At 44.5% G+C, this 16,177-nt stretch overlaps 1 protein-coding gene across 2 annotated transcripts in view; it reads right to left on the reverse strand.

The window, feature by feature from the left end:
- Positions 1-440: 440 nt before the first annotated feature.
- The window catches only part of LOC118394768 (collagen alpha-1(XXVI) chain-like), a 70,496-nt gene continuing 54,759 nt past the window's right edge, over positions 441-16,177 (reverse strand). For both annotated transcript variants that reach the window (XM_052493484.1, XM_052493440.1), the window contains exons 10-14: positions 14,488-14,550; positions 6,252-6,287; positions 4,854-4,899; positions 1,450-1,539; positions 441-827 (exon numbers count right to left, since the gene is read on the reverse strand). In XM_052493484.1, coding sequence (XP_052349444.1) covers positions 643-827; positions 1,450-1,539; positions 4,854-4,899; positions 6,252-6,287; positions 14,488-14,550 — 420 coding nt within the window. In that variant the 3' untranslated portion in view covers positions 441-642. The remainder of the gene's footprint in view (positions 828-1,449; positions 1,540-4,853; positions 4,900-6,251; positions 6,288-14,487; positions 14,551-16,177) is intronic.

The raw sequence follows: 16,177 nt of genomic DNA on the forward strand, positions 1-16,177 counted from the left end.
CCTTGGTATCATACTTGATTCCCAAGCTCTCTTTTGCAGCAAAGCTCCCCATCCAGCCTGACAGAGCTTGAGAGGATCTTCAGAGAAGAATGGGAGAAACTCCCCAAATACAGGTGTGCCAAGCTTGTAGTGTCATACCCCAAGAAGACTGGAGGCTGTAATCGCTGCCAAAGGTGCTTCAAGAAAGTACTGAGTAAAGGGTCTGAATACTGATGTAAATGAATGAAGGATGCAGGGAATGTTATCAGTCTGGTGTAGAAGGATTGTTCTTCTCAGTTATACAGTATCACCATCACCAGCTGGGTGTTCTGTGTGCAAGGAGTTTTAATAATATTGATTTTATTTCCTGTGTGATAGCTTTTATTTGTAATACATTTGCAAACATTTTTAAAAGCCCGTTTTCGCGTTGTCATTATGAGATATTGTGTGTAGATTAATGAGGGGGAAACATTTTTTTTTTAAATCAATTTTAGAATAAGGCTGTAACGTAACAAAATGTGGACAAAGTGAGGTGGTCTGAATACTTTCCAAATGCCCTGTATATATATTTATAAAAAACAATACATGGAAGGTGCAATCTATCTGCAATATTAAAGATGATCTACCCCCTAAAAAAAAAAGAAAATCAAATTCATCGGTGTCTTAAAAAAGACCTCGTCTCAGTCTGACCACTATAGGGAGATTGTTTCCTTGAGGATTGGAGGAGAGTTGGAGAGGCTGATGTCGTCCTGTCTTGATGGTGAACTCGGCCTTCCTGGTCCTCATGGCGGGAAATGAGAAGGAATCTGGTTGGCTCTCCAGTCCAGAGCCAGACTCCACTGGACTCTCTGCATACAGAAAAGGACAATGGTAGAAACCATCAAAACAAACATTAGAGTCTCACTCTATCCTCTTGACCCAATCAATACATTTATTATGCCAATCACGTGTTCCAGAATCATAAATCCCTCCCACTTTACCGTGGATGCCAATCACGTGTTCCAGAATCATAAAGCCCTCCCACTTTACCGTGGATGCCAATCACGTGTTCCAGAATCATAAACCCATCCCACTTTACCGTGGATGCCAATCATGTGTTCCAGAATCATAAACCCCTCCCACTTTACCGTGGATGCCAATCACGTGTTCCAGAATCATAAACCCCTCCCACTTTACCGTGGATGCCAATCATGTGTTCCAGAATCATAAACCCCTCCCTCTTTACCGTGGATGCCAATCACGTGTTCCAGAATCATAAACCCCTCCCACTTTACCGTGGATGCCAATCACGTGTTCCAGAATCATAAACCCCTCCCACTTTACCGTGGATGCCAATCATGTGTTCCAGAATCATAAACCCATCCCACTTTACCGTGGATGCCAATCATGTGTTCCAGAATCATAAACCCATCCCACTTTACCGTGGATGCCAATCACGTGTTCCAGAATCAGAAACCCCTCCCACTTTACCGTGGATGCCAATCATGTGTTCCAGAATCAGAACTCTCTCTGCCAGGATCTTGAGAGCTTCCCTCAGCTGCTGCACTCCCTCAGTTCCCCCTGAGAGACACACAGAGACACTCCCTCAGTTCCCCCTGAGAGACACACAGAGACACTCCCTCAGTTCCCCCTGAGAGACACACAGAGACACTCCCTCAGTTCCCCCTGAGAGACACACAGAGACAGACACTCCCTCAGTTCCCCCTGAGAGACACACAGAGACACTCCCTCAGTTCCCCCTGAGAGACACACAGAGACACTCCCTCAGTTCCCCCTGAGAGACACACAGAGACACTCCCTCAGTTCCCCCTGAGAGACACACAGAGACAGACACTCCCTCAGTTCCCCAGTTCCCCTGAGGAACTGAGAGACACTGACACACAGAGACACACAGAGACAGACACTCCCTCAGTTCCCCTGAGAGACACACAGAGACTCCCTCACAGACACTCCCTCAGTTCCCCCAGAGACACACAGACACTCTCCCTCAGTTCCCCCTGAGAGACAGACAGAGACATTCCCTCAGTTCCCCCTGAGAGACAGACAGAGACAGACACTCCCTCAGTTCCCCCCTGAGAGACAGACAGAGACACTCCCTCAGTTCCCCCCTGAGAGACAGACAGAGACACACTCAGTTCCCCTCAGTCCCCCTGAGAGACACACAGAGACACTCCCTCAGTTCCCCCTGAGAGACACACAGAGACAGACACTCCCTCAGTTCCCCCTGAGAGACAGACAGAGACAGACACTCCCTCAGTTCCCCCTGAGAGACACACAGAGACACTCCCTCAGTTCCCCCCTGAGAGACACACAGAGACAGACACTCCCTCAGTTCCCCCTGAGAGACAGACAGAGACACTCCCTCAGTTCCCCCTGAGAAACAGACAGAGACACACAGAGACAGACACTCCCTCAGTTCCTCTCCTGAGAGACACACAGAGACAGACACTCCCTCAGTTCCCCTCCCTCAGAGACAGACAGAGACAGACAGAGACAGACACTCCCTCAGTTCCCCCCCCTGAGAAACAGACAGAGACACACTCCCTCAGTTCCCCCTGAGAGACACACAGAGACAGACACTCCCTCAGTTCCCCCTGAGAGACACACAGAGACAGACACTCCCTCAGTTCCCCCTGAGAGACACACAGAGACAGACAGAGACAGACACTCCCTCAGTTCCCCCTGAGAGACACACAGAGACAGACACTCCCTCAGTTCCCTCTCTGAGAAACAGACAGAGACAGACAGAGACAGACACTCCCTCAGTTCCCCCCTGAGAGACAGACAGAGACACTCCCTCAGTTCCCCCTGAGAGACAGACAGAGACAGACACTCCCTCAGTTCCCCCTGAGAGACACACAGAGACACTCCCTCAGTTCCCCCTGAGAGACACACAGAGACACTCCCTCAGTTCCCCCCTGAGAGACACACAGAGACAGACACTCCCTCAGTTCCCCTGAGAGACACACAGAGACAGACAGAGACAGACACTCCCTCAGTTCCCCCTGAGAGACACACAGAGACAGACAGAGACAGACACTCCCTCAGTTCCCCTGAGAGAAACAGAGACAGACACTCCCTCAGTTCCCTCTCTGAGAAACAGACAGAGACAGACAGAGACAGACACTCCCTCAGTTCCCCCTGAGAGACTGAGAGACACTCCCTCACAGAGACAGACACTCCCTCAGTTCCCTCTGAGAAACAGACAGAGACAGACAGAGACAGACACTCCCCCTCAGTTCCTCAGTTCCCCCTGAGAGACACACAGAGACAGACACTCCCTCAGTTCCCCTGAGAGACACACAGAGACAGACACTCCCTCAGTTCCCCCTGAGAGACACACAGAGACAGACACTCCCTCAGTTCCCCCTGAGAGACACACAGAGACAGACACTCCCTCAGTTCCCTCCCCCTGAGAAACAGACAGAGACACACAGAGACAGACACTCCCTCAGTTCCTCTCTGAGAGACACACAGAGACAGACACTCCCTCAGTTCCCCCTCTCAGAGACAGAGACAGACAGAGACAGACACTCCCTCAGTTCCCCCTGAGAGACACACAGAGACAGACAGAGACAGACACTCCCTCAGTTCCCCCCTGAGAGACACACAGAGACAGACACTCCCTCAGTTCCCCCCTGAGAGACACACAGAGACAGACACTCCCTCAGTTCCCCCTGAGAGACACACAGAGACAGACACTCCCTCAGTTCCCCCTGAGAGACACACAGAGACAGACACTCCCTCAGTTCCCCCTGAGAGACAGACAGAGACACACAGAGACAGACAGAGACAGACACTCCCTCAGTTCCCCCTGAGAGACACACAGAGACAGACACTCCCTCAGTTCCCCCCTGAGAGACAGACAGAGACACTCCCTCAGAGACAGACAGAGACAGACCCTCCCTCAGTTCCCCCCCAGAGAGACACACAGAGACAGACACTCCCTCAGTTCCCCCTGAGAGAGACACACAGAGACAGACACTCCCTCAGTTCCCCCTGAGAGACACACAGAGACAGACACTCCCTCAGTTCCCCTCTGATAAACAGACAGAGACAGACAGAGACAGACACTCCCTCAGTTCCCCTCTGAGAGACAGACAGAGACAGACACTCCCTCAGTTCCCCTCTGAGAGACAGACAGAGACAGACACTCCCTCAGTTCCCCTCTGAGAGACAGACAGAGACAGACACTCCCTCAGTTCCCCTCTGAGAGACAGACAGAGACAGACACTCCCTCAGTTCCCCCCTCTGAGACACAGACAGAGACAGACACTCCCTCAGTTCCCCCCTCTGAGACACAGACAGAGACAGACACTCCCTCAGTTCCCCCCTCTGAGACACAGACAGAGACAGACACTCCCTCAGTTCCCCCTCTGAGACACAGACAGAGACAGACACTCCCTCAGTTCCCCCTCTGAGACACAGACAGAGACAGACACTCCCTCAGTTCCCCCCTCTGAGAGACAGACAGAGACAGACACTCCCTCAGTTCCCCCTGAGAGACAGACAGAGACAGACACTCCCTCAGTTCCCCCTCTGAGACACAGACAGAGACAGACACTCCCTCAGTTCCCCCTCTGAGAGACAGACAGAGACAGACACTCCCTCAGTTCCCCCTGAGAGACAGACAGAGACAGACACTCCCTCAGTTCCCCTCTGAGAGACAGACAGAGACAGACACTCCCTCAGTTCCCCCTCTGAGAGACACACAGAGACAGACACTCCCTCAGTTCCCCTCTGAGAGACAGACAGAGACAGACACTCCCTCAGTTCCCCCCTCTGAGACACACACAGAGACAGACACTCCCTCAGTTCCCCCCTCTGAGAGACAGACAGAGACAAATAACCATAAATACACAATGCAGTGCATACCTCAGGTAAACCCTGTCCTGGCTCCCCCTTCTGCCCAGACTGCCCCTGTAAACACATTGACACATTCCTTATCATTACAAAACCAATTGCAAAAATCACTGCACATCAGCTGTCTGAGCAGCTTACCGATCGCTGCAGCTGTACACAGCCCCATCTGTAAATAGCCCATCCAACCAACTACCAACCTCATCCCCTTATTTGTTTTGTTTTTCTGCTCTTTTGCACACCAGTATTTCTACTTTAAACATCCTCATCTGCACGTCCTGTATCCCAACCAGAAGCCATGGATTACAGGCAACATCCTCACCGAGCTAAAGGGTAGAGCTGCCGCTCTCAGGGAGCAGGACACTAATCCGGACGCTTATAAGCAATCCCGCTATGCCCTCAGACGAACCATCAAACAGGAAAACTGTCAATACAGGACGAAGATTGAATCCTGCTACGCCGGCTTTACGGGAGGCCGTTATCTTCGGCTTCCATGTCTCATGTATTGAAATGCAACTTTTCCACGAAAATGCGCATATGAAAATCACAACGAGCACGCAGAATGGTAGAAATGATAGGATAAATTGTTTCCCCAAACTTGAAACTCACCCGTTGCCTTTTGGATTCTTAGTAACATAATTGCCTCCACGTTTTCCATGGTTGGGTTTTGCCTATAGGCTACTGTGAAGCAAGGTAAGACGTGCCTCATATTATGACATAAAACATTCACGTTTCAAACAATTAAGTATGTTTTCAAAATGCATACGGCCTCCAGCTCGCACTGTAAAGTGGTGGGATGACTGGCTGATAGCCTGTTGCCTGAACGTGAAAGGTGAACGGGAGGACTGCTTCAATTACCAGTTGAGAGAAAAAAAATAATAGCAGCTTTTTTTTTAATCGTGCACCAAAACTGTTTTTTTTAACACCCGATTTGCATTTAGAATTGTTACACAATGAATGGGGTTCTAAAAGAATGGGGTTCTAAAAGAATGGGGTTCTAAAAGAATGGGGTTCTAAAAGACCATTGTTTTCCTCCAGCAGCAACCTGCCCGTGGAGCAGCATGAGAAACCCCTCTCAGAACAGGCTCTGGGTGCTGTGCTAGTTGTGTTGGAATAAATAAGATATATGATGACTACACACAGGCCAATTTAATTCCACTAAATTATACGAATTAACCTATAGACTGATGAGGCATGATGGGAAAATGTCTTTCCATAGACTGGTATTCCCATCAATGACTAAAAAGCATTATTTTGCAATGGGATTTTTTAAATCCCGGTCATTTTGGCCGGCAACAGTTTTATTTATCAACTTTTCATTATTAGACTTTTTTTTTAATCAGCCAAAAGCTAACATAAAAACCCTGGCGTTTTGATTTGCGTGCCTGTGTGAACAGCCTATCCATACTCACAGGCTGACCATGCTCCCCTGTTAATCCTGGAGGTCCCTGGTGAGAGAGAGAGAGAGAGAGAGAGAGAGAGAGAGAGAGAGAGAGAGAGAGAGAGAGAGAGAGAGAGGAGAACACAGATTAGAGGACCTACTCCCCCCCCACCCCCCCACCCCCCAAAAAAAACATCTTTAGATTCATAACATCCCGGTCTAATCGCTCATCACATATTCGCAGTGCAAGCAGAAACTGGAGGGCGGTGTCACAGGAAGTATCAGCACACCACTGAGGCTGGCCGCAATGACTGGTCTGTTTGATGTTCTCACCGACGGGTCTACCTGGTCATGTACGGGTTAACCCTTCTGTTCTTTAATAACAGCAGATGAAGGGGATTAGGTTTAACATCATGGCCGAATTGGAACTTTACTGTTGCGATCAGTGAGGTCTGACCAGGGCCACGGGCTGATTAATTATGGCTGAATGAGAACTTTACTGTTGTGATTTGTGAGGTCGGACCAGGGCCACGGGCTGATTAATTATGGCTGAATGAGAACTTTACTGTTGTGATTTGTGAGGTCGGACCAGGGCCACGGGCTGATTAATTATGGCTGAATGAGAACTTTACTGTTGTGATTTGTGAGGTCGGACCAGGGCCACGGGCTGATTAATTATGGCTGAATGAGAACTTTACTGTTGTGATTTGTGAGGTCGGACCAGGGCCACGGGCTGATTAATTATGGCTGAATGAGAACTTTACTGTTGTGATTTGTGAGGTCGGACCAGGGCCACGGGCTGATTAATTATGGCTGAATGAGAACTTTACTGTTGTGATTTGTGAGGTCGGACCAGGGCCACGGGCTGATTAATTATGGCTGAATGAGAACTTTACTGTTGTGATTTGTGAGGTCGGACCAGGGCCACGGGCTGATTAATTATGGCTGAATGAGAACTTTACTGTTGTGATTTGTGAGGTCGGACCAGGGCCACGGGCTGATTAATTATGGCTGAATGAGAACTTTACTGTTGTGATTTGTGAGGTCGGACCAGGGCCACGGGCTGATTAATTATGGCTGAATGAGAACTTTACTGTTGTGATTTGTGAGGTCGGACCAGGGCCACGGGCTGATTAATTATGGCTGAATGAGAACTTTACTGTTGTGATTTGTGAGGTCGGACCAGGGCCACGGGCTGATTAATTATGGCTGAATGAGAACTTTACTGTTGTGATTTGTGAGGTCGGACCAGGGCCACGGGCTGATTAATTATGGCTGAATGAGAACTTTACTGTTGTGATTTGTGAGGTCGGACCAGGGCCACGGGCTGATTAATTATGGCTGAATGAGAACTTTACTGTTGTGATTTGTGAGGTCGGACCAGGGCCACGGGCTGATTAATTATGGCTGAATGAGAACTTTACTGTTGTGATTTGTGAGGTCGGACCAGGGCCACGGGCTGATTAATTATGGCTGAATGAGAACTTTACTGTTGTGATTTGTGAGGTCGGACCAGGGCCACGGGCTGATTAATTATGGCTGAATGAGAACTTTACTGTTGTGATTTGTGAGGTCGGACCAGGGCCACGGGCTGATTAATTATGGCTGAATGAGAACTTTACTGTTGTGATTTGTGAGGTCGGACCAGGGCCACGGGCTGATTAATTATGGCTGAATGAGAACTTTACTGTTGTGATTTGTGAGGTCGGACCAGGGCCACGGGCTGATTAATTATGGCTGAATGAGAACTTTACTGTTGTGATTTGTGAGGTCGGACCAGGGCCACGGGCTGATTAATTATGGCTGAATGAGAACTTTACTGTTGTGATTTGTGAGGTCGGACCAGGGCCACGGGCTGATTAATTATGGCTGAATGAGAACTTTACTGTTGTGATTTGTGAGGTCGGACCAGGGCCACGGGCTGATTAATTATGGCTGAATGAGAACTTTACTGTTGTGATTTGTGAGGTCGGACCAGGGCCACGGGCTGATTAATTATGGCTGAATGAGAACTTTACTGTTGTGATTTGTGAGGTCGGACCAGGGCCACGGGCTGATTAATTATGGCTGAATGAGAACTTTACTGTTGTGATTTGTGAGGTCGGACCAGGGCCACGGGCTGATTAATTATGGCTGAATGAGAACTTTACTGTTGTGATTTGTGAGGTCGGACCAGGGCCACGGGCTGATTAATTATGGCTGAATGAGAACTTTACTGTTGTGATTTGTGAGGTCGGACCAGGGCCACGGGCTGATTAATTATGGCTGAATGAGAACTTTACTGTTGTGATTTGTGAGGTCGGACCAGGGCCACGGGCTGATTAATTATGGCTGAATGAGAACTTTACTGTTGTGATTTGTGAGGTCGGACCAGGGCCACGGGCTGATTAATTATGGCTGAATGAGAACTTTACTGTTGTGATTTGTGAGGTCGGACCAGGGCCACGGGCTGATTAATTATGGCTGAATGAGAACTTTACTGTTGTGATTTGTGAGGTCGGACCAGGGCCACGGGCTGATTAATTATGGCTGAATGAGAACTTTACTGTTGTGATTTGTGAGGTCGGACCAGGGCCACGGGCTGATTAATTATGGCTGAATGAGAACTTTACTGTTGTGATTTGTGAGGTCGGACCAGGGCCACGGGCTGATTAACCGTTGACCTATAATTTCTGAACTTTACTGTTGTGATTTGTGACGGACCAGGGCCACGGGCTGATTAATTCTAATTCATCAAAACTGTTCTGTTTAAGCTAGAGGTATCTGCTGATTTTTTCCCCCTCCGTGGGCTCCATCTCAATCCACCACGTCCTCTGAATGGCTGAAGGAGCTAGTGATATTGTTGACCAGGGTTTTCCCCCTCCGTGGGCTTCATCTCATTCCACCACGTCCTCTGAATGGTGAAGGAGCTAGAGATATCTGTTGATTTTTTCGGACCCTCCGTGGGCTTCATCTCAATCCACCACGTCCTCTGAATGGTGAAGGAGCTATGGCTGAAGATATCTGTTGTGATTTTTTCCCCCACGTGGGCTTCATCTCAATGAGAACTTTACTGTCCTCTGAATGGTGAAGGAGCTAGAGATTTACTGTTGTTTTTTCCCTACGTGGGCTTCATCTCAATCCACCACGTCCTCTGAATGGTGAAGGAGCTAGAGATATCTGTTGAACTTTTTTGTGATTTGTGAGGTCGGACCAGGGGGCTTGATTCAATATGGCTGAATGAGAACTTTACCTCTGAATGGTGAAGGAGCTAGAGATATCTGTTGGGAACTTTTCCCCTGACGTGGGCTCCATCTCAATCCACCACGACCCTCTGAATGGTGAAGGAGCTAGAGATATCTGTTGTTTTTTCCCCCTACGTGGGCTTCATCTCAATCCACCACGTCCTCTGAATGGTGAAGGAGCTAGAGATATCTGTTGGGTTTTCCCCCTCCGTGGGCTCCATCTCAATCCACCACGTCCTCTGAATGGTGAAGGAGCTAGAGATATCTGTTGGGTTTTTCCCCCTCCGTGGGCTCCATCTCAATCCACCACGTCCTCTGAATGGTGAAGGAGCTAGAGATATCTGTTGGGTTTTTCCCCCTCCGTGGGCTCCATCTCAATCCACCACGTCCTCTGAATGGTGAAGGAGCTAGATCGGTGTTTGTCAGACCGTGAGACACAAAATGATATGAATTTTTTTTTGTCTTCTCACGAAAACATCTGCATTGTCCGGTCGGATTGGCCTAAAAACTATTATGACCAATCTATTGAAAGATGAGAGTCTCACGAACACCATGGTATTCTCTATTTTGCTAGAATGCCTACAATACTCACAAAAATAATCTTAAAGGGACCTTAAGTACCAGTTTTAAAAAAAGAAAGGAAGTATACAATATATTTATATCCAATATAGGACAGACACTTCAGAAAAAAACTTCCTTTTGATTTTATTTTTGACTATATTTTGTTCCATTTGTTCCAATCTGTTATTCAATGTGTTTCTATTGGCTAATAGCAGTAAGGCCTGTTATTCAATGTGTTTCTATTGGCTAATAGCAGTAAGGCCTGTTATTCAATGTGTTTCTATTGGCTAATAGCAGTAAGGCCTGTTATTCAATGTGTTTCTATTGGCTAATAGCAGTAAGGACTGTTATTCAATGTGTTTCTATTGGCTAATAGCAGTAAGGACTGTCTGTTATTCAATGTGTTTCTATGGGCTAATAGCAGGCCTGTTATTAATGGACTGTAAGGCCTGTTATTCAATGTGTTTCTATTGGCTAATAGCAGTAAGGACTATCTGTTATTCAATGTGTTTCTATTGGCTAATAGCAGTAAGGACTGTCTGTTATTCAATGTGTTTCTATTGGCTAATAGCAGTAAGGACTGTCTGTTATTCAATGTGTTTCTATTGGCTAATAGCAGTAAGGCCTGTTATTCAATGTGTTTCTATTGGCTAATAGCAGTAAGGACTATCTGTTATTCAATGTGTTTCTATTGGCTAATAGCAGTAAGGACTATCTGTTATTCAATGTGTTTCTATTGGCTAATAGCAGTAAGGACTATCTGTTATTCAATGTGTTTCTATTGGCTAATAGCAGTAAGGACTGTTATTCAATGTGTTTCTATTGGCTAATAGCAGTAAGGACTGTTATTCAATGTGTTTCTATTGGCTAATAGCAGTAGGTCCTGTTATTCAATGTGTTTCTATTGGCTAATAGCAGTAAGGCCTGTTATTCAATGTGTTTCTATTGGCTAATAGCAGTAGGTCCTGTTATTCAATGTGTTTCTATTGGCTAATAGCAGTAAGGCCTGTTATTCAATGTGTTTCTATTGGCTAATAGCAGTAGGTCCTGTTATTCAATGTGTTTCTATTGGCTAATAGCAGTAAGGACTATCTGTTATTCAATGTGTTTCTATTGGCTAATAGCAGTAAGGACTATCTGTTATTCAATGTGTTTCTATTGGCTAATAGCAGTAAGGACTATCTGTTATTCAATGTGTTTCTATTGGCTAATAGCAGTAAGGACTATCTGTTATTCAATGTGTTTCTATTGGCTAATAGCAGTAAGGACTATCTGTTATTCAATGTGTTTCTATTGGCTAATAGCAGTAAGGCCTGTTATTCAATGTGTTTCTATTGGCTAATAGCAGTAGGTCCTGTTATTCAATGTGTTTCTATTGGCTAATAGCAGTAAGGCCTGTTATTCAATGTGTTTCTATTGGCTAATAGCAGTAAGGCCTGTTATTCAATGTGTTTCTATTGGCTAATAGCAGTAAGGCCTGTTATTCAATGTGTTTCTATTGGCTAATAGCAGTAAGGACTGTCTGTTATTCAATGTGTTTCTATTGGCTAATAGCAGTAAGGCCTGTTATTCAATGTGTTTCTATTGGCTAATAGCAGTAAGGACTGTCTGTTATTCAATGTGTTTCTATTGGCTAATAGCAGTAAGGACTATCTGTTATTCAATGTGTTTCTATTGGCTAATAGCAGTAAGGACTGTCTGTTATTCAATGTGTTTCTATTGGCTAATAGCAGTAAGGACTGTCTGTTATTCAATGTGTTTCTATTGGCTAATAGCAGTAAGTCCTGTTATTCAATGTGTTTCTATTGGCTAATAGCAGTAAGGACTGTCTGTTATTCAATGTGTTTCTATTGGCTAATAGCAGTAAGTCCTGTTATTCAATGTGTTTCTATTGGCTAATAGCAGTAAGTCCTGTTATTCAATGTGTTTCTATTGGCTAATAGCAGTAAGGACTGTCTGTTATTCAATGTGTTTCTATTGGCTAATAGCAGTAAGGCCTGTTATTCAATGTGTTTCTATTGGCTAATAGCAGTAAGGACTGTCTGTTATTCAATGTGTTTCTATTGGCTAATAGCAGTAAGGCCTGTTATTCAATGTGTTTCTATTGGCTAATAGCAGTAAGGCCTGTTATTCAATGTGTTTCTATTGGCTAATAGCAGTAAGGTCTGTTATTCAATGTGTTTCTATTGGCTAATAGCAGTAAGTCCTGTTATTCAATGTGTTTCTATTGGCTAATAGCAGTAAGGCCTGTTATTCAATGTGTTTCTATTGGCTAATAGCAGTAAGGCCTGTTATTCAATGTGTTTCTATTGGCTAATAGCAGTAAGGGCCTGTTATTCAATGTGTTTCTATTGGCTAATAGCAGTAAGGCTAGCAGTCTGTTATTCAATGTGTTTCTATTGGCTAATAGCAGTAAGGCCTGTTATTCAATGTGTTTCTATTGGCTAATAGCAGTAAGGTCCTGTTATTCAATGTGTTTCTATTGGCTAATAGCAGTAAGGCCTGTTATTCAATGTGTTTCTATTGGCTAATAGCAGTAAGGCCTGTTATTCAATGTGTTTCTATTGGCTAATAGCAGTAAGGCCTGTTATTCAATGTGTTTCTATTGGCTAATAGCAGTAAGGCCTGTTATTCAATGTGTTTCTATTGGCTAATAGCAGTAAGGCCTGTTATTCAATGTGTTTCTATTGGCTAATAGCAGTAAGGCCTGTTATTCAATGTGTTTCTATTGGCTAATAGCAGTAAGGCCTGTTATTCAATGTGTTTCTATTGGCTAATAGCAGTAAGGCCTGTTATTCAATGTGTTTCTATTGGCTAATAGCAGTAGGTCCTGTTATTCAATGTGTTTCTATTGGCTAATAGCAGTAAGGCCTGTTATTCAATGTGTTTCTATTGGCTAATAGCAGTAAGGCCTGTTATTCAATGTGTTTCTATTGGCTAATAGCAGTAAGGCCTGTTATTCAATGTGTTTCTATTGGCTAATAGCAGTAAGGCCTGTTATTCAATGTGTTTCTATTGGCTAATAGCAGTAAGGCCTGTTATTCAATGTGTTTCTATTGGCTAATAGCAGTAAGTCCTGTTATTCAATGTGTTTCTATTGGCTAATAGCAGTAAGGCCTGTTATTCAATGTGTTTCTATTGGCTAATAGCAGTAAGGCCTGTTATTCAATGTGTTTCTATTGGCTAATAGCAGTAGGTCCTGTTATTCAATGTGTTTCTATTGGCTAATAGCAGTAAGGTCTGTTATTCAATGTGTTTCTATTGGCTAATAGCAGTAAGGCCTGTTATTCAATGTGTTTCTATTGGCTAATAGCAGTAAGGACTGTCTGTTATTCAATGTGTTTCTATTGGCTAATAGCAGTAAGGCCTGTTATTCAATGTGTTTCTATTGGCTAATAGCATTAACAAATTCAAATGTTTCATCCAATAATTTTTTTGTTGTTGTTGTTGACACCTTAAGGGGTTTAAAAAAATTCTAAATAAAATAGATAAATGATTCTTGGTATGAACATCTTAAAACAATATCCCTATGTTATCATAGAACCCTCCCCCTTTGTTGTGATCAGTGAGGTCTAACCAGGGCCACACGTTGATTAATTATGGCTGAATGAGAAGTTTACTGTTGTGATCAGTGAGGTCTAACCAGGGTCACACACTGATTAATTATGGCTGAATGAGAAGTTTACTGTTGTGATCAGTGAGGTCTAACCAGGGTCACACACTGATTAATCATGGCTGAATGAGAAGTTTACTGTTGTGATCAGTGAGGTCTAACCAGGGTCACACACTGATTAATTATGGCTGAATGAGAAGTTTACTGTTGTGATCAGTGAGGTCTAACCAGGGTCACACACTGATTAATTATGGCTGAATGAGAAGTTTACTGTTGTGATCAGTGAGGTCTAACCAGGGCCACACGTTGATTAATCATGGCTGAATGAGAAGTTTACTGTTGTGATCAGTGAGGTCTAACCAGGGCCACACGTTGATTAATCATGGCTGAATGAGAAGTTTACTGTTGTGATCAGGTCTAACCAGGGCCACACGTTGATTAATTATGGCTGAATGAGAAGTTTACTGTTGTGATCAGTGAGGTCTAACCAGGGCCACACACTGATTAATTATGGCTGAATGAGAAGTTTACTGTTGTGATCAGTGAGGTCTAACGTATGGATGCGTCGCAAATGTCTCCCTGGTTAAAATTAGTGTACTCCGTTTGGGAGGCAGACTTAGTATTTGAACACAATGTCTTTAAAAGAGATCCTGTCTCCCTGGTTAAAATTAGTGTACTCCGTTTGGGAGGCAGACTTAGTATTTGAACACAAGGTCTATAAAATAGATCCTGTCTCCCTCCTGATCAAAACAGATGTCTTGTTCACAATGGAAAAAAGACATTGTTGGAATACACTTTCATAACAAATTCCTTCTAAAGCAGTCCAGTGTTTTCTAATGAGAACATTAGGGGGAAAATTTTTGCCTCACCCTCTCCCCTGTGTCTCCTTTAGACCCTGGGTCCCCAGCCGTGCCTTGGAGGCCTCCCTCTGCCTGAAACACACACACAGAAAGAGGTATCAGACATCTCCCTCACACTGCCCTGACCTTGACCATAGTAACATCTCTGCTATGTAATGTTGACCTGACCGTAACCATAGTAACATCTCTGCTATGTAATGTTGACCTGACTGTGACCATAGTAACATCTCTGCTATGTAATGTTGACCTGACCGTGACCATAGTAACATCTCTGCTATGTAATGTTGTCCTGACCGTAACCATAGTAACATCTCTGCTATGTAATGTTGACCTGACTGTGACCATAGTAACATCTCTGCTATGTAATGTTGACCTTGACCATAATAACATCTCTGCTATGTAATGTTGACCTGACCGTGACCATAGTAACATCTCTGCTATGTAATGTTGACCTGACCGTAACCATAGTAACATCTCTGCTATGTAATGTTGACCTTGACCATAATAACATCTCTGCTATGTAATGTTGACCTGACCGTGACCATAGTAACATCTCTGCTATGTAATGTTGACCTGACTGTGACCATAGTAACATCTCTGCTATGTAATGTTGACCTGACCGTGACCATAGTAACATCTCTGCTATGTAATGTTGACCTGACTGTGACCATAGTAACATCTCTGCTATGTAATGTTGACCTGACCGTGACCATAGTAACATCTCTGCTATGTAATGTTGACCTGACTGTGACCATAGTAACATCTCTGCTATGTAATGTTGACCTGACCGTGACCATAGTAACATCTCTGCTATGTAATGTTGTCCTGACCGTAACCATAGTAACATCTCTGCTATGTAATGTTGTCCTGACCGTAACCATAGTAACATCTCTGCTATGTAATGTTGACCTGACCTTGACCATAGTAACATCTCTGCTATGTAATGTTGACCTGACCGTGACCATAGTAACATCTCTGCTATGTAATGTTGACCGTGACCATAGTAACATCTCTGCTATGTAATGTTCACCTTGACCATAGTAACATCTCTGCTATGTAATGTTGACCTTGACCATAGTAACATCTCTGCTATGTAATGTTGACCTTGACCATAGTAACATCTCTGCTATGTAATGTTGACCTTGACCATAGTAACATCTCTGCTATGTAATGTTGACCTTGACCATAGTAACATCTCTGCTATGTAATGTTGACCTTGACCATAGTAACATCTGCTATGTAATGTTGACCGTGACCATAGTAACATCTCTGCTATGTAATGTTGACCTTGACCATAGTAACATCTCTGCTATGTAATGTTGACCGTGACCATAGTAACATCTCTGCTATGTAATGTTGACCTTGACCATAGTAACATATCTGCTATGTAATGTTGACCTTGACCATAGTAACATCTGCTATGTAATGTTGACCGTGACCATAGTAACATCTCTGCTATGTAATGTTGACCTTGACCATAGTAACATCTCTGCTATGTAATGTTGACCGTGACCATAGTAACATCTGCTATGTAATGTTGTCCTGACCGTGACCATAGTAACATCTCTGCTATGTAATGTTGACCTTGACCATAGTAACATCTCTGCTATGTAATGTTGACCGTGACCATAGTAACATCTGCTATGTAATGTTGACCGTGACCATAGTAACATCTCTGCTATGTAATGTTGACCTTGAC

This window comes from Oncorhynchus keta, chromosome 1 (assembly GCF_023373465.1).
Source record: "Oncorhynchus keta strain PuntledgeMale-10-30-2019 chromosome 1, Oket_V2, whole genome shotgun sequence".
Taxonomy (NCBI): domain Eukaryota; kingdom Metazoa; phylum Chordata; class Actinopteri; order Salmoniformes; family Salmonidae; genus Oncorhynchus; species Oncorhynchus keta.